A 22,674-nucleotide genomic window follows, 5' to 3' on the forward strand; every position below is an offset into this window, starting at 1 on the left:
CATTAATTGCCTCTGAGAAAGCAATTGCTGTCATGGGAACAGCTATAGGAAGCTCTCCTGTCAGTGCAGTATATGTACAGTCTATCTTCTGTTTTGGCCATTTTGCTGCTCTGATGTCAGATAGGTTATCAAATACCTCTCCTGAAATACCCCCCCAAAAATATAGGCTTATCTTTATTTCCCACTTTAATATTCTGATAGTTGCTGTTATTTTAAACATGTATTGCTTCATTCAGTCAAATGGTTTTGAGCAATTTACTTAAGGTTAAAAGACTGGTAAATGGTTCTGATTCAAATTTTAACTATTTTGCTTAACTTGTCACAGCTGCTTTACAACCTAGTCAGTTTTTTACTTTGAACAACAAAATAGTAAACATTTAGCATGATGGAATATGAAAGTTTAGAGTGATTTATTTGTTTTAAGATGAAAAACAATACATGGTGTTTTAAAGTAGATGGTAGATTATTTTCTACTTCAGTTATTTCCTGAAAAAATTTTGAGAATTTCCTTTTTGCAGATTAAAATCTATCTTTTTAGAGCTGTTTGCTAAAGGCATAGCTCCATCTTATCTAAAGGCAGTTATTTCACTATTAATTTTTAGAATTGCTCTGTTTATACCATTCATATAGAATGAAAAAACTTGGAGCTAGACTTGTGATAGTTTGAGATTGCTATTTATTTTCCTTATGTTCTTGTGCTTTTAGTTGGATGAAAGTAACTGGACAATGGCACTCTCGCCTCAGCAGACAGGAATGTTTGTAAACCTAGACATGTCCAATATGACAGAAGATGTCACTATGAGCGCTGTACTCCTGCGTGAGGATGATCCTGGGGAAGCTGGTGAGACAATCTGAAGTTATCATAATAATTGACCACATTTTTTATTTGTGGGGTGTAGATATATATGTTCGGGTTTTTTCTGTATTATTTTGCTGATATTTCTTTGTCAAAACCAGTTTAGTTTAAAGTTAAGAAAGTTAATCTTTTCCAGTTATTGGAGTTTAGAGAGTTTGTGTCTTCTGTAGAGCCTGATGGCACAAATGGGATACTCTGGTGATGTAAGATGCAAACTGGATTAGTTTCATGGGGATATGCAAATGAGTTTATTGTTAAAACTTCTGCAGATGACAGGTTTACAGCAAAAGTTTTATAATTATTTGACTTAACCTCATAGCATCTGTGTATCTTACTATCTTAGCTGATAAGATCTTCTGACTTCATGGGATATAAATAGTTCATATCATCATTGTCCTCATTCAGATTTACAAAAGATCAGATGCCTTGTCATCAAAGGATTTTTTTTGTAGTTGTGTCTGACTAACATGCCTTTTTCTTAAATCTGTTCTAGCTACTATGAGCATGTACTCAGATTTTCTACATTCCTTCCTGAAGCATACATCAACTACCATTTTCGATCTTGTGGATGAGTATGAAAGTATTTGTAACAGTCAGGCAAGTAGTTTGTTTGGTTCTTTATTTACTTTATTTTACAATCCCTTCCCTAAGTAGTATTGCTATTTTTCTTTTCAGCTGAGAAGTCACAGTGCTTAACATACATAGTTTAAATCTTACAGCTGGTTGCAGCCTTATGAGTCACTGAACACCAGCATTGAATAGCATCTCTCTTTCCTCATACGCTACTTTGGCACAGGAATACCCATTGTGTAGCTTACGGAATACTAAAAATGTCATCTGGCTGCCATTCCACTGCAAGTGTCGAGTGACAATAAACATGAGCAGATGTTTGGATTTTTTTGTTAGTGATAATAAGCTGGATTAAAAAGTACATCTTTCTGTTGGGTATAAATCATTGTATTATGACACTTTAAGAGTTTTCTGCTACATTACTAACAAGCTCGCAGTAGAGGGCTCAATGTTAGATTTAAGGTGTCTCTGCTTTTAGACACAGTTTTTTATTTGATTGGCTGTTGACTGATAGTTCAGGAGCAGCAGGGATTGACAGTTTGAAAGGAAGAAATGGTGATGCTTCTATCAATAAGTGTTGATCACAAAAGAGAGAGGTGGGCAGGTAATTTTTTTAAGAGACTTCATAGCTGTGTCTATGTTAAGAAAATGTGTTCTCGGTAGAAGGTTGCTAGCCCTGTTTTGTGCAAATTTGTTGTTGGGACTGAGTTGGTGAACGCTGAGATCTTTAATGAGGTGTGTGCCAGTATTGTGTTCCCAAGTGGGAAGCAGATGAGAAGGAAAATAAATGTGAACTTGATTATTTTGTGAGATGGTGGACTTCTGAGCTGAAATGGAAAAGAAAGTCTCTTCCATTCCTTGTGTTTGAGAATATAGATACCATGGAATATAGACTGGTTCTTTTAAGCTGTGTGGAATTGGAGGGGAGTTGACTGTATGTTCCCAAGGACCTACAAAAGTGGAGTGAAGGATGCTGCTCCAAGGATTGGCTTGGATATTGCTGACGGGGGGTGTGTTGTGGTTTAAAGCCAGCCAGGAACAAAGCAGTACACAGCCGCTTGCTTTCTGCCCCCAACTCAGTGGGATAGGGAAGAGAATTGGAGGGGGAGGGAAAGGTAAAACTCACGGGTTGAGATAAAGACATTTTAATAGGACAGCAAAGGAAGAGAAAATAACGATGATAAAATATACAAAACAAGTGATGCACAACGCAGTTCCTCACCACCCGCTGACTTGTGCTTAGCCTGTCCCTGAGTAGCGATCATCTGTGTCCCCCCAGCCAGCTCCCCCCACCCCGTTTATATACTGAGCGTGACGTCACATGGTATGGAATATCCTTTTTGGCCGTTTGGGTCAGCTGTCCTGGCTGTGCCCCCTCCCAGCTTCTTGTGCACCCCCAGACTTCTCGCTGGCAGGGCATGAGAAGCTGAAAAGTCCTTGACTTAGTGTAAGCACAACTGAAACATCAGTGTGTTATCAACATTATTCTCATCCTAAGTCCAAAATGCAGCACTATACTAGCTGCTTGGGAGAAAATTAACTCTATCCCAGCCGAAACCAGGACAGAGTGGACAGCCCTGAGCTCTCATGCTGCCTCTCAGCTGTACCCTGAGATCAGCCCAGTGGCTCCTAGCAGCCATGAACTCTTTTTTGTTGTTCACCTCCCACTTGAAAACTGATGAATATATTGATGCCTGACAAATTGGGTACTCCTAAAATGTAAGAGTTTGGGGCCCTTCTCAGAAGTAGTAGGAGCTCTGGAACTAGCTATTGATGGAGAAGACTTTATTGTCTAAGTTTTCTTCATAATAAATAAAGGAAAAGATAATGGCATTTCTTTTTGGTGATACTGTAAATTATGTGGTAACCAACAGTTTTGATTTCCTCATTTAACAGAGCTAGAAGGGAAAGGATATCTTTCAGGCACTGATAAATGCTAAATGCTGTCGCAAATACCAGTAGGGCTGACTTTGTGTTTGATATTGATATATATGGGAAAAAAGTTGGGGGTTCTGGTGGTTTGTTTTTTGGGTTTGTTTTGTTTGTTTTTGCAGTGGTGGTTGTTCTCTTCCCTCCCAATCTTTTGGTGCTTTTTAATTGATCAACATAAGCTGGTTTTGGGTAGCCTGGGTTCGTACAGTGCATTGCAAAACAAAGCTACTCTCTTGGTTTATGGCCTCTAGGCTGTGTTAATATTATTTTTATTAATAATTAAGGGAAATTATGGTGTGGAGTAACATCTAGTATTTTGAAAAGATGGTAATCAAACTTGGTTGTTGAAAGCAGTCAGGATAATGAAAAGATTGCTGTAATGGCTTAGAAAAAAATACAAATATTAACTATGTCTAAATTTATTTTACCTCAGGTGAATATACTAGGGAAAATAGTATATCGGGCAACTCCTGGACAGCAAAAGTTTTCAAAAACTGCTAGTGTCTTGTGGCTTCTCAAGCAGGAGATGGTAACTTGGAGACTGTTGTCCTCACTTTATAGGTAATTCCTTTGAAAAGCACATTATGTTTTTGCACTGAGTTGACACTCTTGGATATATTTTTTATGAATTTATAAATATGGAGTGAAGCAATTAAGTACCTATTAATAATCTGTTTATGGAACTAGATGATGATATACATGTCTATTATCTATTTACAGTAATGAAAGTTGTAAACAGGCCTATTCTTATTACCTTTGCAACTTCTAGTAATTTTTTAAAAGAACATTTTTGTAAAGGTATCGTTAAGTGCTTTCACTTACGCTTTCTGCTGAATTTTCTCAGCTTTATTTTAATCATTAACATTTTGCATTTTTATTTCTAGAGACAGAATACAGTCTGCACTGGAAGATGAAACTGCATTTGATATCACAGTAAGCTTGGACTTTTTTGGTTTTTTTTTAAAAGCGGTATAAGCAGCTAAATAAGCTAAATACAAGCTAAATGCAGCCACTTAAAATTCAAAGGTGAAAGAATGTAAACAAAAATGAGACTGATCTAATTTTTATCAAGACAAATATTACATTATTTCATATATTGTGAAAAGTTAATTTAAATAGTTCTAAAGAGAAAATGCTACTGTAAAAATATTATAAACTATACTTTATCTTTTATTTCCTTAAGTATTCTACATACACTTGGAAAATCCACTGGAAAAAACTTTTATTTCTTTTTAAAAGTTGCATCAGTAGCATTAATATTCCCATAGGTTAGAGATAGTTTTGCTTTGTCTGAAAGAACATGTGGTCTCAAGCTGTCTAGCATTTGCAATCCTGATTTCAATTTATCTCAAGAGAAACCCAAATTTTTTAGCATTCTTGTTTCAGCTGTAGTCTTCTTGTCTATGTCAATATGGTGCTTCCAGCCTTTGCTGCCAGAATATGCTTAGGAAGACAAAACAATAAGTGACTCTGCCTTTGCAAAATTTATGATTGCAGTTGCTTTTTTCTCAGTCATAAAATAGCTTCCTCTAGGATCCCACTGCTAAGTTGTCACTATTAAATTAAACACTGTTGTGCCAAAAAGTAGTCTCCTACCTGTGTTTTTTTTTTAGGAAAATAAGTCTTCTGTTCTCTTTTTTTTGAAAGCTAAATTAATACAGGAGAGCAGCTAGAAGGATCATGGTTCTGGGGTTGGTTTTTTTGGGTTTGGGCTTTTTTTTTTTCACTTCTGTTAAATGTGCATATAGTCTTGGAAAATGTCATCTTTTTATGTATACAGTAATAAATAAGATTCAGGATATATGAGTGCAGTCAGTGGAAACAATGGATCTACTATGTAGACTCCTTCTGTGGTCATACATTTGTGAATTATATTCTGAATCTCATTTTTACAGTTTTTAATGTAACTGGATGTAAAGGATCATCCAAATAAAACAAATGTATATTGTCATCCATTCTTAAAAAAGGGGTGGGAGAGAGGTAGCATACCGAACTTGTAGAAAGTTTATGTGTTAGTATGTGTTCAGTTTGGTATTCATAGTTTTGTGGCAAATTTTCTTTTCCACAAAGTAATAATCTGCTTTTTCTTCAATAGGTGTTAACTGCTAGCGAGAAGACGAATGTAGATAACTTGTTTCAGAAAGATTCACTTGTTCGACAAAGCCAGGTATGACGGAAAGTTTTTAAGATGAGAATGGAAATAGATCAGTAGACAAATATATACAACATGCTCTGTGCACTTTATTAAGCTGTTTCTAAAACATTTCTTTATATTCACTGAAGTGTGTTATTCTTTGTATACGTAAAAGTAATGCTCTTCAGTTTCTAAAGATCAGATCGGGCTAGCTTGGAGGATGGAAGGCTGAGAGCTAAGCCGTTTAGAGAATCTGTTACTGTTGGTGGTGATTAATAAACTATTAAGTAGCACTGTAGTAACTGCAGCATCTAGTGAGAAATAGAGATCAAGTGCCTAAACAACCTTCATGCTGGATACTTAAAGTGGAATAGTCTTCAGGATGTGTATGCCTTTGGTTATCATGTAGATAATGAGTAGAGGAGGGCCACGAAGTTGATCAGAGGGTTGGAGCACCTCTCCTATGAGGACAGGCTGAGAGAGTTGGGGTTGTTCAGCCTGCAGAAGAGAAGGCTCCAGGGAGACCTTACAGCAGCCTTCCAGTATCTGAAGGGACCTACAGGAAAGCTGGAGAGGGACTGTTTATCAGGGAGTGTAATGATAGGACAAGGGGCAATGGGTTTAAGCTGAAGGAGGGTCAATTTAGATTAGATGTTAGAAAGAAATTCTTTACTGTTAGAGTGGTGAGGCACTGGAACAGGTTGCCCAGAGAAGCTGTGGATGCCCCCTCCCTGGAAGTGTTCAAGACCAGGTTGGATGAGGCTTTGGGCAACCTGGTCTAGTGGAGGGTGTCCCTGCCCATGGCAGGGGGGGTGGAACTAGATGATCTTTGAGGTCCCTTCCAACCCAAACCATTCAATGATTCTATGATAGATCAAGAGATGAGAGGAAGGCAGTTAAAATATTATTTGTTACATGTTTGTTTTAAAAAATGCAATTTAATTTTATTCCAGCTGGTGGTAGATTGGTTAGAGAGCATTGCCAAGGATGAAATTGGGGACTTCTCCGATAATATTGAATTTTATGCAAAATCTGTATATTGGTAAGTTCAGACTTTCTTTGATTGTATATACCTTCCTGTCAAGTATAAGATTCACGGGCACAACCACAGAATCATTCTTAAAAAGAAGTGGATTTTTAAAAATTGTTCAGTTCATTCACTTCTTTTCTTTAAATTCTTGGATGTAAGAGTTGAGATTTCCTACCCATCCACTGAAGTATATCTTCTCAAAAGTCAGTTACTGCTTTTGGGAGGCAAGAATGGAAGGAAAACCATCAAAGCAGCTTAATTTAATCTTAACCTGGATGCAGATTTGATTTTTCATAATAAGGTGCAATAAGAGATGGTCACCTGCTTGTCAGCCTGTTATTTACACTGGATAAAACCATTTTTATTATGTGTTTCTCAGGTGGTCACTACTTTGTCTGGTTTTAATTTTTGCTTGTTTAAGTTCTTGTCATCACTTTGTGTCATTGACCTTTCACCAGAAGCCATTATTGTCACCTTTAATATAAATTATGAGAGGTTTTATGGTAGAAAATACCAAAGAATACCTTTGATGCTAGATGCTTAGAATAAGCCTGCTTTTAATGGCCAGCGAATACAGGCTTTTGGAATTACACGTTCATCCTAAGTTGAGTTTTTGCCCTAGACTGACTTTCTAGTGAATGATAATGGGACGTTTTCTCATGCAGAAATACATTCATAGTTAAATACATGAATAATTGAAACAATGGATGCTTTTAAAATAAATCAAAGATATGTGAATTGATTCTAATATTGTACTTCTTGTGAAGTGTTGCTTTTTCACAACAGTAACACAGTCCATTGATAAACTAACCAAACCAAGTGTGGCTCTTCTGTAACCATATTCCATGTAACAAAAAATATCTTTCAATATTTATGTCTTATCAAAAGATGCTTACTAAAAAAAACCCACAAAATTTTTCTCAAAAACATTTCATTGCTTTCAGGGAGAACACACTGCATATCCTGAAGCAGCGACAGTTAAGTACATACATTGGAAGTTCTCGAGCTCTGGTAACAGAGTTGGTAAGTATTATTTAAAAATAAGGTTTGGTTTCAAAATGGGTTGGAGAGAGCATATGTGCTATTTTCACAACCTTCCACCAATTTATAGATAGTTGTGCTATCCAAAAGTAGTTGCACAATCTAAAAATTGCAAAGCATTTAAGTTGGAAATGATGAAAATTAGTACAGAAATTGTGAGGCAGGACACCTCTGGAGTTCCTTTTGGGATACGTGGACTTCTCTCTTCTTTCAGCGGTCACTTCCATACCTCCACCCACCATCACAAGTACCCGTGGTCTATTTGGTGAAGTAAATGGCTTTATTAGTACTTTCTATGTCTGAAATAAACTCGTGTTTCTAACCAGAAAAGCTTATAAAACTGTTTGGAAGTCCTTGCAAATAAGGGCGTGCTGTCTTTGTACGCTAACTAGTACAATGAAACCAAGTCCTGATGGGATTCCTTGAGAGCTACTATAGTAAAAGCTAATAGGAGGAAAGTCAAGAAAAGAAAGGACTGTACAGTAGAAGGAGGTAATGAACTGTCTCGGTGACAGTGAAGCAGGAGTAGGAGATCAATTCAATTTGGGAATGATCTGAGGTATTGATTGGCTTGAGAAAATCTGTTTGGATTTAATAGAAGCAAGTACAGCTGTTGTGAAAAGCCTCCTTGGATAGAAGGAGGAGAAACAGTCTGGTAGGTAGAGAGGCAGAAGGGGAAAGGATGTTAGAAGGTGAGAAGAGCTAGAAGATGAGAAGTTTGGGGCAAAAACCAAAGTGGTGGAGTAAATAAAAAAAAATTGCAATGGCTCCTGATAGGAACAGTGATAGAAGAAGAATAATAGAAATGAGAGAGGAAAGACAGGGAAGTGTGCTAGATGTTACATGTGTTGTACAGATTGTTGTGCCAACATGAAAAAGTGACCCCAAGTTATGAAACAGGGCAGGAACTCATCAGAAGAGGCATATAGGCATTGTGTGGATGGATGGTGACTTTTTTTTTCTTGCAGGATCCAGATGCTCCTATAAGACAGAAGCTGCCGCTTGATGATTTGGACCGAGAAGATGATGCGAGGTTATTGAAGTATCTCTTCACTCTCATCAGAGCAGGAATGACAGATGAGGTAAGCTGCAGAAAGTTACAGTATCTTCCTGGCTAACGAGTTTAATTTATTTATTTTAAATCCTACTATTAAAGCTAATGAAAAGCTCTGTACTAAAATGTCCATTTAAATTTGGCTTGTAATGATTTAATTTTCAATTTATTATCAATACCGACAGTGATGGACTGCTAAATTAGTATCTTAATAAAATCTTGGATTTAGTTAAGTAATTTTGGGTGTAGAAATATAGATGTTACGGAAAAAATGTTGTAGCCTTGGGTTTTTTCGGTTGTTTGACAATACTTTTTTTTTTTACTGTAGTGGCTTGATACTAAATACTGCCAGACAAACACACAGAATGTTTCAAAGCACTTCCCAATTGCAGCTCTAATAATCGGTGGATTATCATACAGGCTTCCTTCTAGATATATTAGAGTGGAATGCGCTTGCAATTTTAACTAGAAAGAGGTTTGATGTATGCTTTTCTTAGCAATAGCATGAAGTTAAGCAAAGTTTACTTGCTCTGCTCCTCTGATGTTCCCTTGGATATGTGATCTGAGTGGAGTTGAGGGAGAGTCAGGACTATTTTTGTCACCTTGTTGTAAACACAGTTCCAATGGCATGTTTGGAGGTGTGTCCCTGAACTGAGAACTGGGGACCAGTGCGCAAGCTCCATAGGCTAGTACTGCCATCAGAAGAAACGTAGTTATTTACAGTGGTTACTTTTATTAGTTAAAATAACTTTTCTTTCCGTTCTTTCCATACTTTCCTTTCTTCCTTTGTTCCTTCTTTCCACCTTTGGTTTTCTTACCTTTATTGTTTGGCAGAGTCTTAAGCAGTGAATACTTAGATAGTCTTATCAGAGTTTTCTAGAAAGCATGTTGTTATCCTCCGTTAACTCTTTTACTGTAGGTCTGCTTGTTCCCCCTCCTAGAGAATATATGATGTGTATACTTTGCATTAATCCTTAGCTGAGTAGCACACTGGCAATTTTGGTCCTAAGCTGTTCTGAGTAACAGTTCCCAGTTGTGAAGTGGCTTTCATGATTTAATCATGGAAATACTTGTCTTGTGGTGTTGTCTAAAGGCCTCAGCTGGAAACTGATTCCCTTACACTAGGCTCTATGTATATATAATGACATTTGAGTAATGAGGAGGGAAAAAAGACTTGAGATTCTTGTGCCCAAGACCTTAGACTTAGGAATATGGTTACTTGCTAGTACTCTGTTCCACTGTGGCACATCTATTCATTTCTGATGAGCATGTTGCTGCAGGGCAGTATGAATACAAATTTGCAACATCAGTTGTTCTGCAGTTGCTGCTATGATGTCCCTACTGTCTGATAAGCCTGAAGTGAGTTATTCACTATTGAAAGAGTAAGTTAAAATACTTTGAGCTTACTCTGAATTAAGAATGAACCGCAGTTCATTTACTGTACAATAGGTAATACACAGCAGTAAGCCAGAACAAGTCGCTTGTCTGTCCTTTTAAATTTACTGTTTGCCACCATTCCCAAAATGGCTGAATGTCTGCAGCCTTCCAGTGTGAGAAGAACAGAATTTGGCTAAACAAACCAAGACTGCATATTGCAATTTCTCTCACTGTTCATACTGTTTTGTCAGGCCTGGAACAGTACCAGTCAGACTAATGAAATAATCTTGAGCTGACTTTTAGAATTTTTCTTTGCAGGGGTGTAGGATTGGAAGAATTGTAGGCAAGCTTTTTTTGGTACAGTTTTATTCTACTTTCTGTGCTATTCAAAATAGCTTTGAATTAAAACTGTTTGTGCTAGTGCATAAACTATTGAATATTGTTATGGGAAAGGTGGGATTGATATTTTTAGAACTGCATGAGGGGTTTGGAAAGTTAAGTCAACTGGAAAAGTAGATGACTGCACGAAGAGATGGATTATACATCTAAGCAACAAGGTGACACCTTAAACTAAACTTATCAGAAGGATGCCTAACACCTGTTTAAGCTAGCAAAGATGAGACTGTAGCATATTGCTCACATTGCTATAAATACTGACTGGAAAAGTAAAACGTTCAGTGAAAAAAACACTGATGACAGTTTATTTACTGTGAAATCTTTCAGTTGTTTTGATTTTAAGGTTCTTTGTGCATATTTTTTGCATAGTAGAATCTCTACAGAAATGAACTGTTTTAATAATGGTCAGATTTTTAAAGGAGAAGCTGTTGGTTTTCCTACCTTGAAGTCTGTTGCTGAGAAAATCCATTCTTTTTCAGGCACAGCGTTTATGCAAACGATGTGGTCAGGCCTGGAGAGCTGCAACTTTGGAAGGATGGAAATTGTATCATGATCCTAACATAAATGGAGGTATCTACCTCAAAGTGCATTTGAGAAAGATGTAAAAATAGGGCAGCAGGCTTTATCTTAATATTTGTCTGTGGCAAAGAGAAGTAGCTCGCTCATTTCACCTTAAGAGCCTTTTTTGTATCTAAAATATTTTGCCATATCTGTTGAACATGTAAAAACTAATATGAAATTATTTTAGTTGAAGGTATGAGTTCACTGAATCCACTTAACATGCTAAATCACTTTCTTTTTTAAAATCAAGCATAATCACTAGGAAATAGATGTCTTAGAGTTCCGGACAGATCTTCCACTGCCGTATAATATTTCAGTCTGTATTTTCTCAACATCTGACTTGGGCCACCTATGTGCCAACATAGCACATAGGTGCTTACAGACTCAAAGTTGGACTCTATATCCAGCTTCAGAAAGGTATAGTAGGACTATAGTTCAGCAAATGTAAATCCAAGAGAAAATATGCTTTTAAAACACTTGAAAATTGTTAAATTATGTTTCTCCTTGGTTCTGGAGTTCCTTGCACATGGTCCTATTTATAACACAGTACCTTGCTTCTCTGTATGCCTAGGACATTGCAGGATTTAGCAAAGAATTTAAGAACATGTCGAAGTGCTGTGCATAGCCAGGTCTGGAAGGCATAATGCTTTCCTACTTTTCAAATCCTGATAGCCCTTTCTTTTGTTTATCTGCATGCTTCACCAGCGTCCTAGCCTTGTTTTGAGTGCACCTAGCCTGCTGTTATGTGTGTTTTAATTCTACGGTGCATGCCGTCATGCAGATGAATGCAGAATAACAGTGACATTTTTTAGAAGTTTGTTATTGCTTAAGATAGAAAAATTCCTTTTCTCCTTAACTTTGTGTTTTCCAAATGTAAACATTGTAGATATTTTATGGTCAAAACCAATGTTTTCTTCAAAGCTAGATAGCAGCTAAGCTTTCAAAATATTGTAACTTTAAGATGTACTTTTACCAAACTTCCCAGAAAAGCCACCTTGTGGTCCAGTCAAAAGCACCAAAATGCTTTGGGAAGAGTTACAGAGGGATTGAAATGGGGTTAGTAACAGAAAATAGGCTTTACCTTGTTACTGATTTCTCTCTTTTTTTTTTTTTTTAATTGAACCTTTTTCTTTATTTTTCCTTCTTTTTTTTTTAATTATCCTTTGCATGTAGGAAAAGAGCTGGAGCCTGTTCAAGGGAATCCATACAGGTGCATTTGGAAAATAAGTTGTTGGCGTATGGCTGAAGAGGTAAGATAATGCTGATTTGCTTGTTATTAATGTATAAATTTGAACTTTTCTGAATGCTGTAACATGATTTTAAGTAAACCTACCCCCTCTGTGTTTGCTGCTTATAGGATTTGCAATTAATGTTTTTAAGAGGACTTCCGAAATAATGTATTTATATCTTGTAGTGAGAACACTACATAATCAGCACCAATTTTTAAGGCTTAGGAAATATCTGACTTTTTTTAAATTATTTGGTTGAACGTGAAACTACTGGCACTAACTTTGGCTTTCGTCTTGACTTAATTGAATGGGAAAGGAAAAACGTTGCTTTCTTTCCAAGTCAATGTAATTTTTTCAGGTAAGTTACAAGGGGGTGCCGCTGAAGGGGAAGTCACTCGCTATTCGTATTTTGACTCCTGATGTGTCCTGTGATTTTTTCCAGCTTTTCCTGGAAACTGTTAGATGGAACATTTTGTAATGGATTAATCTCTAATAAAATGTAGAGTGACTAGAAAACATATATGCTTTCTAATTAAAAGTTATATTTTTTACTGTTTATTTTAGGAGCAGTTTAATAGATATGAGAGAGCAATCTATGCAGCACTGAGTGGAAACCTCAAACAGGTATGTTACGCCTCCTAGTTAAGTGGTGTTTGGTAGTTGTGCCTTTTCCTTCTCATATGTGACAGTGATATCATCAGAAATACTGCAGTTACTGGTTATTGTACTTTTAAAGATCTAATAAACTGGACAATAGCAAACACTGCTGCTGTAGTAGACGTTCCTTGGATTATTGACATGTCTTTAATTAAATATACTTGATAGACTTTTCTTAGTATTACTCCTGCTGATAGTCAGGACTGTCAAACTGTACAAACAGATCTAATGTTTTAGTTCTTTTCTATTTGAATATTATTTAAGAGCTTATATAGTCACCTTCCTGCTCATGCCCAGTATTCTTACAGACAAGTTGGTGCATCCAAAGATTATTCGATACCCAAATTTAATTATCAATAGGTTTTATACTCTGTGCGATGCTCACTCTTATCTTTAAGAGTTCTGTCTTTTTAATAGTATTAATCCTCTGGATGTTTTTGTGCTCTCCCACTCCTAACTAGTGATTTTAATTTTTTTTTATTTTATTTTTAAGAACAATGAGGAACTATCGTAAAAGTTTCCTTGCTGTTATAGTAATCAGTAATAAGCTCCTAACTGAGGAGCTTTATTTCCTGCCCCACTCCCCCATCTTGGTATAATGATTTAGAAATAAAGATAATTCAGAAAATAAAAAGAGTGGGAATAGGGAATGTTGTCAGGTTTTATTCATTGAAATTGAAAATTAGTTCTTTTACAATGCCTTTTTTCCTGTAAAATTATACAGACTTCTAGAACAGAAAAAGATACTTACCTTCTTGTGACAGAGCAAAGAGACAGTTAATGAAATTAAATTTCAGTGATCTCAGTAAAATTCAGTGATTTTAAAATTACTGTAAGAGAGAAGTGTTTCATGAAATGCAGAGTTTTCTCTGGAACTCGTCCTGGGGTTTCACTGCTGAAAGAGCCTAGCAAGATTCAGAGAAGAACTGGATATAAAATCCTTTATATCACCACAGCAGTGGAACTACCTTCTTCCTACCCTTCACCACTCACTACTGCACTGAGACTTGTGCAGCTGTGACATAAATCAGTAAGGCAAAGTGACCCTGCTGAAAAACGATGGGGCAGAAAAGTGGGTAGTCTTCATCCGGATTGGTTTTCTCAGGTGGTGGTACACAAGAGGAAGGAACCATGTTAGAGCGGTGCTGCCTTTGGAAGGAGGATAGGACGATTTCTATTGACTACCTTTGATATAAAATAATCAAGGAACTACAGTATTATTTAGTGAAAGGATATTTTGTATCCTGCTTTGATGAAAGAAAGGCTGTTCAAGATGGTTATTAGTCTGCTTTGGTGCCCGGAAATCTGATCCTAAATTACAGTTGCTCTGGTTGGATTCTGGTAGTTCTCCATCTCTTGATAATTTTTTTTTTTTTAATATGTAGCTTCTTCCAGTTTGCGACACCTGGGAAGATAATGTTTGGGCATATTTCAGGGTCATGGTGGACACACTTGTTGAGCAGGAAATACGAACCTCAGTAATAACTACAGAGGAGATGGAAGAGCTCCCTAGAGATTATTTAGAAACAAAGTAAGTTTTAAATAAAATTATGCTCCTACACTCAACAAAGGATCCTGTATGGTCTGTTTGGAATATTCAAGGAAACATTTTTTTGCCTTTTCTCTCCTACTTTGAAGCTGGACTTCAGAAAAAGTTTTTGAAGAACTTCAGGCAACAGACAAAAAGGTACATATTAATTACAGTGTTTCTCCTCACTGTTTACAGTTTTTAACTATTCATGAGGTTGTGCTTTACTACACTATTTAACTGCTCAAGTATGCACAGTGACTGATTTATTGTAGGTTTTCTACCTCTGTAATGTGTAATTTCTCAATTCAAATAGATTTTTCTATATGCTGCCACCTTTTAATGATGAAAAAGATATAGGTTTTGTCTTGCCCTATATCTGCCGAACTAGCTGGGTGTGCTAAAGAAATAGCTGACTGTCAAGTGTTGTCAGACATACAAAGCAGACAGAGTAAATCACCTATTTAACACCTTGATAAAATGTGCAAAGATTGATTACATGCCATTTTCTGTATCGGAGGTTTCAATTTTCTTTATAGGAGGTTTGTGTGCATATTTCAAAACAGGCCTTTCAAAATTTAAGAGCAGATTTGCTTAAACAGGCTGTGTTTCTTTGTTACTTTTAAGACCCAGGATACTTATTTAATTTAAGATGGAAGATACAACTTATATGTTAATTTTGTAAAGATTAAATTGAAACTACACTTTTATTTGATGGAGTAGACATATAGCGTTTATCATATTGCTAAGACAAAGACATGTTGAAAGACAGCTTGCAGAGTGATGCAGTCAGCCACCAATACACGCAGCTGTCTTTGCCCTTCTAGTGCAATCCTCACCATTTGGTGATTTTTAATTGTATTTCATGCATTAAGTCCTCTACCAAAAAAAAATAAATTATCTTTTCCTCCTCAGTTAAGTTTCACAGGCCTTTTCTTTAAAGATTTATACACATTGTTGCTTCTTTTGTGACTTTGTAGAATCTATTCTCTGTAACATCCTTATTTATTCTCTTCAGAGCAAAAAGCCCTTAGTCTCGGATCTCTTCCATGAAAGTATTAACTCCACAGATCTATATTCTGGTTCTTTCTTTCAGTTTGTCAATATTCTTGTAATTTGACATTGAGGTAGCAAGTGCATTTTCTCCTGCTCTTTATGCAGAATACTCTTTGAAATAGGATAGCTTTTTTTCCCCCAGGGAACCTTTGTTTTATTTATGTTTGCTTTCTTTATACTTTATGCTATAAGATTTTATTCAGAGTTTGAACTTTCTTTTTACCTCCCCAGAGGGTTATAGAGGAGAATCAAGAACACTATCATGTGATTCAGAAGTTCATTATACTGGGAGATGTGGATGGTGAGGTTTTCTCTAAGTGATTTTTAAATGTCAACTGACTACATTATTTCTAGTGACCTTTCCAGAAACTTATATGTGAATGGATTTTAGAAGCACACAGTAGGCAAACTCCATCTAAAAGCTAAGCTGCTGCTTTAATCAAGAACTGTGGGGACTTTCTGCAGTTTGACATACAAGGAGTTTTCAAGAAAATCATGAAACCATGTAGATGTGTCAGAATATATGTGAGACTATTGCTATAACTTCTTCTGAGAAATGACAAAAAACATACAGTGGATATTTAAGCCAAACGACTAAATCTTTCCAAAACTGTTGCTGCTCTGGTTTGTTGGGCTTTTGAGGCTAAATTATGTTTGTTGAATAAATGCATAATTTTAAAATATTTATTAGGTGTGTTTTTTCCCCTCTGATATGGCTAATACCGACATTTCCTTGGTGGTCATAGGTTTGATGGAAGAATTCAGCAGATGGCTTTCCAAAGACAGAAGCGTGCTCCCAGGACACCTCCTTCGTTTCATGACGCATCTTATTCTGTTTTTCCGCACTTTGGGTCTGCAGACTAAGGTAAGTTCACTTATATTTGATTTGTTGTCATAGCAATAGCTAGTCTTTGAAGTAGAAATGCTTGTGTGTAAATGTAACTACATACAAAGATGGTAAATTACTACCAGGCTGATGAGGAACTGCATGCTTACATAGTGTGTTTGTTGATCTTGGAGCCTAAATGCAACAGTCAAAATTAGAAAAGAGCATCCTCCTCCCTCCAGATCAGCTTGAAAATTATTTTTTGAGGGTGATGGATTCTGCTCATAAGCCCTTTATTGAGAAGACCCTGATTCAAACTTCAATATTAGGCTTATTCATAGCAGCCAAGATGCTTTGAATATAACCCGATCTTATACACAGTCCTTGGAATTGTACCTCTTGCTGTAAGCTCATAAATGGTTTTGCTTGAGGTAACTGGTACTAGCTGAAACTTTCATATTTTCTCAAAATCTATACTAAGTATAGCCTACTAGCTACGTAGCCTATTTATGCTAAATATGCAGGTGGGTCACAGCTGCAATTACGCTTTTCTGAGGCAATGACAAGTAATTAGAAGCTCTCCTTTTCTAATATTTTAAAATTTAGAAGTGCTTATATATTAAATAAGTTTCTGAATGTAACCTATTTTGGAAAAAGACAAATGTGTGTTTTCATTAGATGATTTAAATACAGCTCTGAGTTGTTAGGGTTTTTGATACCTCTAATCATTGCTTCATTCCTTTGTTGAAATTTTTTTGAAGTCAGTTAACATTTAGCTAATTAAGAGGAACTTTGTGTGTGTGTGCCTGCACATTTTTTTAGTAGACTCAAAATTTGATAGAGTAGGTCTTTAAGCTAAAGTATGGTAGAACTAGTCATTAGCATACGTTTAACAGAGGGGACAAAAAAGGTGCAATTTCCTACATAAATTCTATTGTGGGATTAAGAGTAACTGTTGATTACTGCCTCTACAATTTTGAAGTAGGTGAATTTACTAGAAGATTACTCCATCAACCCTCAGTAGACCTCAGAGGGAAGAGGCAGTTGTGCAAGCTTTTACAATGTTCCTTATTTGATGTTCGAATACAGTTCCCATAGGTATATGCTTCGATGAAGATCTCTAATTTCATTTACACATATAAAACTAAAATGATAGTTCTTCACAGTAACAAACACTTAAGTCTTAGCTAAAGCAGTCTCAGGTGTTCGAACTGTTCTTTGGTTGTTTAGTATAGGCTATTACAGATGAGCCAGGTGATATTTATACTCTGTACCTAGGAACATTAGAATTTTCTATAATACACCAGTGCATGTAGCACACTGCAGTAGTCATCTGTTCGTCTGACACTTATTAATAAAAAAAAAAAATAAAATGGAAATACTTGAAAAACAATTTAAAAAGTAACTTTCCAGTTAGACCAAAAATTATATTATCAAGTTGCTGAAAAAGAAAATCCTTGGAACACTAAATCTTTGAATCGGAAGATGTATTTTTTTTCAATCATTCTCTGAGAGAAACAGTTCTTCCAGCTGAGCCTGTTTGAATGTATAGATTACTGAAGCAGGGATAAGCAAATAACCTTGAGTCTGTGTGATAGTGGTAGACTGTAAAGTTTCTTTTCTTTTCTTTTCTTTTTTTTTTTTGCCATATTATCTGATTTAAAATTGAATTTATATTTGTTTGCAATAAGGAGGAAGTTTCTGTTGAAGTCCTAAAGACCTACATTCAGGTAAGCTTTCAAAAATATAGTTTGCTTTCTCTGATGTAATTTAGATGTAAAGGAGGAAGAAAAGGAGACTTAAGGTTACTGGATGGAAAGAGCTATGACGCAGTTAATGCTCTCTTCTCAAGAGATACATGGCAGCTTGCCTAATGTGTGGAGTTTGTCAGCAGTGTTTAAATAAGAGATGGTTTATTGATCCTTGTTTAGAAGCTGAGAAGTGGAATCTTACTCTATCAGAACAAAATGATCAGAAATCTGTTACACGTTTATGGTTTTTACGTAAGTGTAAACAGGGGAATGCAGTATGTTTTCCTAAATATTTGCTTCTTATTCTCCAGCGGATGATATCTGAGAAGCACACAGATTTAATAGCATTTTATGTTAGCCACTTGCCCCCAGAGCTAGCAGTTGCTCAGTATGCCTTATTTCTCGAAGATGTTACTGAAAGTGATCAACGTCACCACTGCCTTGAATTAGCAAAAGATGCAGGTGAGATATGCTGATATTCCAATGATCATTTTATATTCTGGGTTATTTTGTCTTTTTTTGTAGTTTTTAATGCAAGACCTAGCTATGAAGATGATATTATTTCCTTCCTGTGTCTCTTCATTTTTCAACTAAATAAAATTAATTTGCTGATCACTTCTTCAAGTAGGTATATTGTGGTTTTTACCTTACCTGGAATTGCAATTCTTTTTCTGAATTAAACTAAGTATCACTTTTGCTTCTGGATTATGTCCAAAGACAGCAGGAAGTAAATGCCAGCTGCCTGTCTCAAATATATGCTCTGAAGCTTGATGTGATCGCATTATTTCAGAAGACTAATTATAAAAATATGTACCTGTTTGTGGCTTTAGGAAGGTTATGAGTATCTTAAATTTTTTTTGGTCCTATTTACAGTGCTCTTTCTTAGCCATGGTGGGTTGCTTACATTAATTGTAAGCTTCCTTCCAGTCCTATACATGAAACTAAAAGGGACTACAGTGAAGCAGCACACTGTCCATTGTTTTACAGCGCCTCTGCGCCACTCAAAATTCACAAAGAAATAGATTGACTGCAGACTTCAGTGTCTAACTTCAATCATTTTTTTCGTCATTTTCTTTTAAAAACTTGGCTAAGGTTTCAAAAATAAAACATCCTGCTACAACATCTGTGAAAGAACTATTCTGAGCTTTTCCTGGTATGTTCCTGTCAAATCATAGTATTGCCATCCGAATTGTAGGAGTCAGTGATCTTAGCAAATATATCTATATGCTGGTCCCCAGCACAGACTGAAAAACTTGTTAGTTGTCTTATTTCCCCCCCCCCATGCTTGATGTTCTCGGTTATCTCAAACATCATTCTTCTAAAATACCTGCAATAAATTATGTATCTCAAAAGCTTATAATTTAGTTTGACAACGTGAGGGTGAACAGACTGATAAGAATTGCTAGTAGTAAGGAATAAGATCAACAACTGGAGTCAGAAATTCATTTTTTGGCAAGTTTGAATTCACAATCGCTCTTACATAGTTCTCTCTTAACCTAGGTCTGGATGTTGCAACCATAACAAAAACTGTTGTTGAAAACATCCGCAAGAAGGATGCTGGTGAATTCAGTCACCATGACCACATGTTAGATACGGGCACAACGGAGGTGAGCGTACTTCGTAGGGCAGATATTTCAGTTTGCGATCAACTACGGAATCTTTTACCATCTATGATCCATATTTCTCTTTCAACGATGGTGGAAATTGCCTTGAAAAAGCCTTTGAGGAAAATGTTAATACTGTTAATAGCTTGCATTCAAAGTACTGTTTAGAAAGCAACTGATAAGTTTGCAAACTTGTGGCAATTTTTTGGCTCTTCAGTGCAAAGTTTAACCTCGCTAAGCCAAATAGGTAGTTTATCTAATTCAAGAGTTGAAAAACTGTGGTTGCAGGCTCATGGCACCCCTGAAGATTATAGGAAACACTCCATAGACCATGTTTGTACAGTGTATTCATAGTAAAGTTTGAGGAAGATGCATGGTAATCCCTAAAAATTTTTGAGAGCTGATGCTCATACATTGGTCTGAATATCTTGGGAATACTTAGAAATGGATTTTTTAATGATTCTAGGTTGCAGAAATTGTTTTCTAAGCTTTTGGTACTAAAGTTGTGAATAAAGCAATCCTTGTTAGCATGTCATAATGCTATCCAGAGATCTCTAGAAACTCAAGTATTTCATTGACCAGATTTAATGTTTCTAACATCAGCTGTATGCTTGAAATGCTAGTGAACCTATACATTGTTTTTTTACAGGCAGATCGGCTGAAAATAGATGTAATTGACTGGCTCGTATTTGATCCTGCACAGAGGGCAGAAGCACTTAAGCAAAGCAATGCAATCATGAGGAAGTTCTTGGGTACTAAACTTCACAAATATTGTAGACTTTTTAAATGTTGCTTTTGTTCTCATTGGCTCTTGGCACTACATTTGATATAACTTTGAGTCTAGTCTATTAAAAAGCGTGGGTTTGTCAGCTTATAAAGTATGGAAATTGCAAAGCCGTTGATACTCGGTTCACATTCTCATAGCATCCAAGAAACACGAAGCTGCAAAAGATGTCTTTGTGAAGATTCCCCAAGACTCTATAGCAGAAATATATAACCAGTGGGAAGAACAGGGAATGGATACTCCACTTCCAGCTGAAGATGACAATGCTATACGGGAACATTTATGTATTCGGGCATATTTGGTGAGTTTCAAATAAGCTGTATTCTAAGTTATTACTTAGAAATAATGGTGGCTTTGCTTTGGTGGTGAAACTTTAATCTTTGTCTATTTGATTTAACTTCTGATTCTTGGATGCACTATAGCTGTGCATTTAATGACATTCTTGGAGTGAAAATGTCCAAACACTGTTTCTGATGCAATCCAGGAAGCCCACGAAACCTTTAACGAATGGTTTAAACACATGAACTCGGCTCCACAGAAACCTTCTTTGTTACCACAAGCAAGTTTCACTGAAAAAGTGGCCCATGAACATAAAGAAAAGAAATACGAGGTAGGTAAAGGTTCAAGTTATTTACTATAAACAGTTACGTTCTCACTTAGGAGGCAATCTTAGTTTTAGTGAACCAGTAGAAGACTGTTAATTCATATTGCTTAAGAACTCTATTATAAATTATTCTAATTTTATAATGTTGAGGGAGTATGAGACAGTAGAACAGTAATGCCACTGCACAATAAATTCTCATTTTTTTAATATGACTCAACTTTACGTATAATATTGTAATGTAATAGTAAATACTCATTACAGCGTGCTGATTGTCAGTGTTATTAACAACTCTGAGTACTTGATTTTGCTATTAACTCTTTCTTATTCTTGTATTTGTCACATTTTCATTTCTAAAATATACTGTCATTTTGTTTGTTTTGCTAAGAGTTCTTTTTGCGTGTCTGGCCAGCATGAATATACTGTATTCAGTTAATACAATCATTTGTTTTACAAGCACAGCAGAATAAGTTGTTTAAAATTATCTTCCTCTAGTGGCTTTACTTCTGAACAACCTGTCTGACTCTGGACAGGGAATTAAGCAAGGATGGAAACAGCTGTTAGCAGCAGGCTTCTAAGTTTTAGCTGTTGGGTGAAGATTCTAATTTGAATTGGAGCTGTGCTTGCATGCTAGGTTGAAGAGTCTGTGTTAAAATAACCTTGGAAATTATCCTGTTCTGCAGCAGTTTATTTTTTGTTTCTTTGCCAGATGGACTATGGTATTTGGAAAGGCCTCTTGGATGCTCTTACGGCTGATGTGAAAGAGAAAATGTACAATGTGTTGCTCTTTGTCGATGGAGGATGGATGGTTGATGTTAGAGAGGTAAAATTAATTTTTATATCATGGCACGGACCACAAAGCGTGGTTATACCTGTGTCATCTTTTTGATGTGCTTCTGTGTAATTCACTCTGGCCTCGCTATGACCAGTTACAGATCGCTTCCCCTTCAGTTACCACGTAAATTGGATCTGACAGCCCAGTCTAGGCTGGTTAGTCCTGTTTTTTGCTTCTGACACTTGTAATGATGTGGGTCTGCTTTTAAAGGTAGACGTTCATAATACTAATATGTTATTTTGCTATGGTAAGGATGCCGAGGATGACCCTGAACGAACGCACCAGATGATTTTGCTGCGAAAGCTGTGTCTGCCAATGATGTGCTTTTTACTGCACACGGTGTTACACAGTACCGGACAGTATCAGGAGTGCCTGCGACTGGCGGACATGGTCGCTTCTGAGCGACACAAGCTTTATACGGTGAGTTAGTGAGAGCTGCAGGCAGCTTAGCTTCCATTTAAAAGCTCTGTGGGTTGACTGTGGAAAAAGTTTCTATATAGAGAGGAACATGCCATATGTTCCTTAACATCGTAAGTTTCTTTATCTCTTCCCATTCACTGCAGTAGTAAAGGGTTTCCTTGTATGCAGCCTTAAGGAATCAAACAGTTAACTTTGAAACACTGAAGATGATGCCAGTGTTTTGACAAGTAGTTCTTCTGAGTAATGCAGTTTCTAATTTTTGGATGGGGGCTATTGAAATGAAATAAGTTTAACTGTTGGACTCAATGGCCTTAAAGGTCTTTTCCAACCTAAATGATTCAATGATTCTAAGTTGAACTGTAGAATTGTAATTGATGTTTTAATTTCCATTACATTTCAGAACATTGTATAAGCAGGTTTTGTTTTGGAGCA

At 36.3% G+C, this 22,674-nt stretch overlaps 1 protein-coding gene across 3 annotated transcripts in view; it reads left to right on the plus strand.

Annotated features, from left to right (window-relative positions):
- Positions 1 to 22,674, plus strand: part of NUP107 (nucleoporin 107) — a 31,188-nt gene that overhangs the window by 7,696 nt on the left and 818 nt on the right. For all 3 annotated transcript variants that reach the window (XM_054801345.1, XM_054801356.1, XM_054801366.1), the window contains 23 exons: positions 706 to 841; positions 1,350 to 1,453; positions 3,792 to 3,919; positions 4,243 to 4,291; positions 5,454 to 5,525; positions 6,446 to 6,534; positions 7,467 to 7,545; positions 8,532 to 8,645; positions 10,870 to 10,960; positions 12,125 to 12,201; positions 12,745 to 12,804; positions 14,223 to 14,368; positions 14,476 to 14,524; positions 15,653 to 15,722; positions 16,168 to 16,286; positions 17,939 to 17,977; positions 18,310 to 18,460; positions 19,499 to 19,605; positions 20,252 to 20,354; positions 20,527 to 20,687; positions 20,871 to 20,996; positions 21,697 to 21,810; positions 22,075 to 22,242. In XM_054801345.1, coding sequence (XP_054657320.1) covers positions 706 to 841; positions 1,350 to 1,453; positions 3,792 to 3,919; positions 4,243 to 4,291; positions 5,454 to 5,525; positions 6,446 to 6,534; positions 7,467 to 7,545; positions 8,532 to 8,645; positions 10,870 to 10,960; positions 12,125 to 12,201; positions 12,745 to 12,804; positions 14,223 to 14,368; positions 14,476 to 14,524; positions 15,653 to 15,722; positions 16,168 to 16,286; positions 17,939 to 17,977; positions 18,310 to 18,460; positions 19,499 to 19,605; positions 20,252 to 20,354; positions 20,527 to 20,687; positions 20,871 to 20,996; positions 21,697 to 21,810; positions 22,075 to 22,242 — 2,352 coding nt within the window. The remainder of the gene's footprint in view (positions 1 to 705; positions 842 to 1,349; positions 1,454 to 3,791; positions 3,920 to 4,242; positions 4,292 to 5,453; positions 5,526 to 6,445; positions 6,535 to 7,466; positions 7,546 to 8,531; positions 8,646 to 10,869; positions 10,961 to 12,124; positions 12,202 to 12,744; positions 12,805 to 14,222; positions 14,369 to 14,475; positions 14,525 to 15,652; positions 15,723 to 16,167; positions 16,287 to 17,938; positions 17,978 to 18,309; positions 18,461 to 19,498; positions 19,606 to 20,251; positions 20,355 to 20,526; positions 20,688 to 20,870; positions 20,997 to 21,696; positions 21,811 to 22,074; positions 22,243 to 22,674) is intronic.

The sequence above is a fragment of the Grus americana genome, chromosome 1, assembly GCF_028858705.1.
Source record: "Grus americana isolate bGruAme1 chromosome 1, bGruAme1.mat, whole genome shotgun sequence".
NCBI lineage: Eukaryota > Metazoa > Chordata > Aves > Gruiformes > Gruidae > Grus > Grus americana.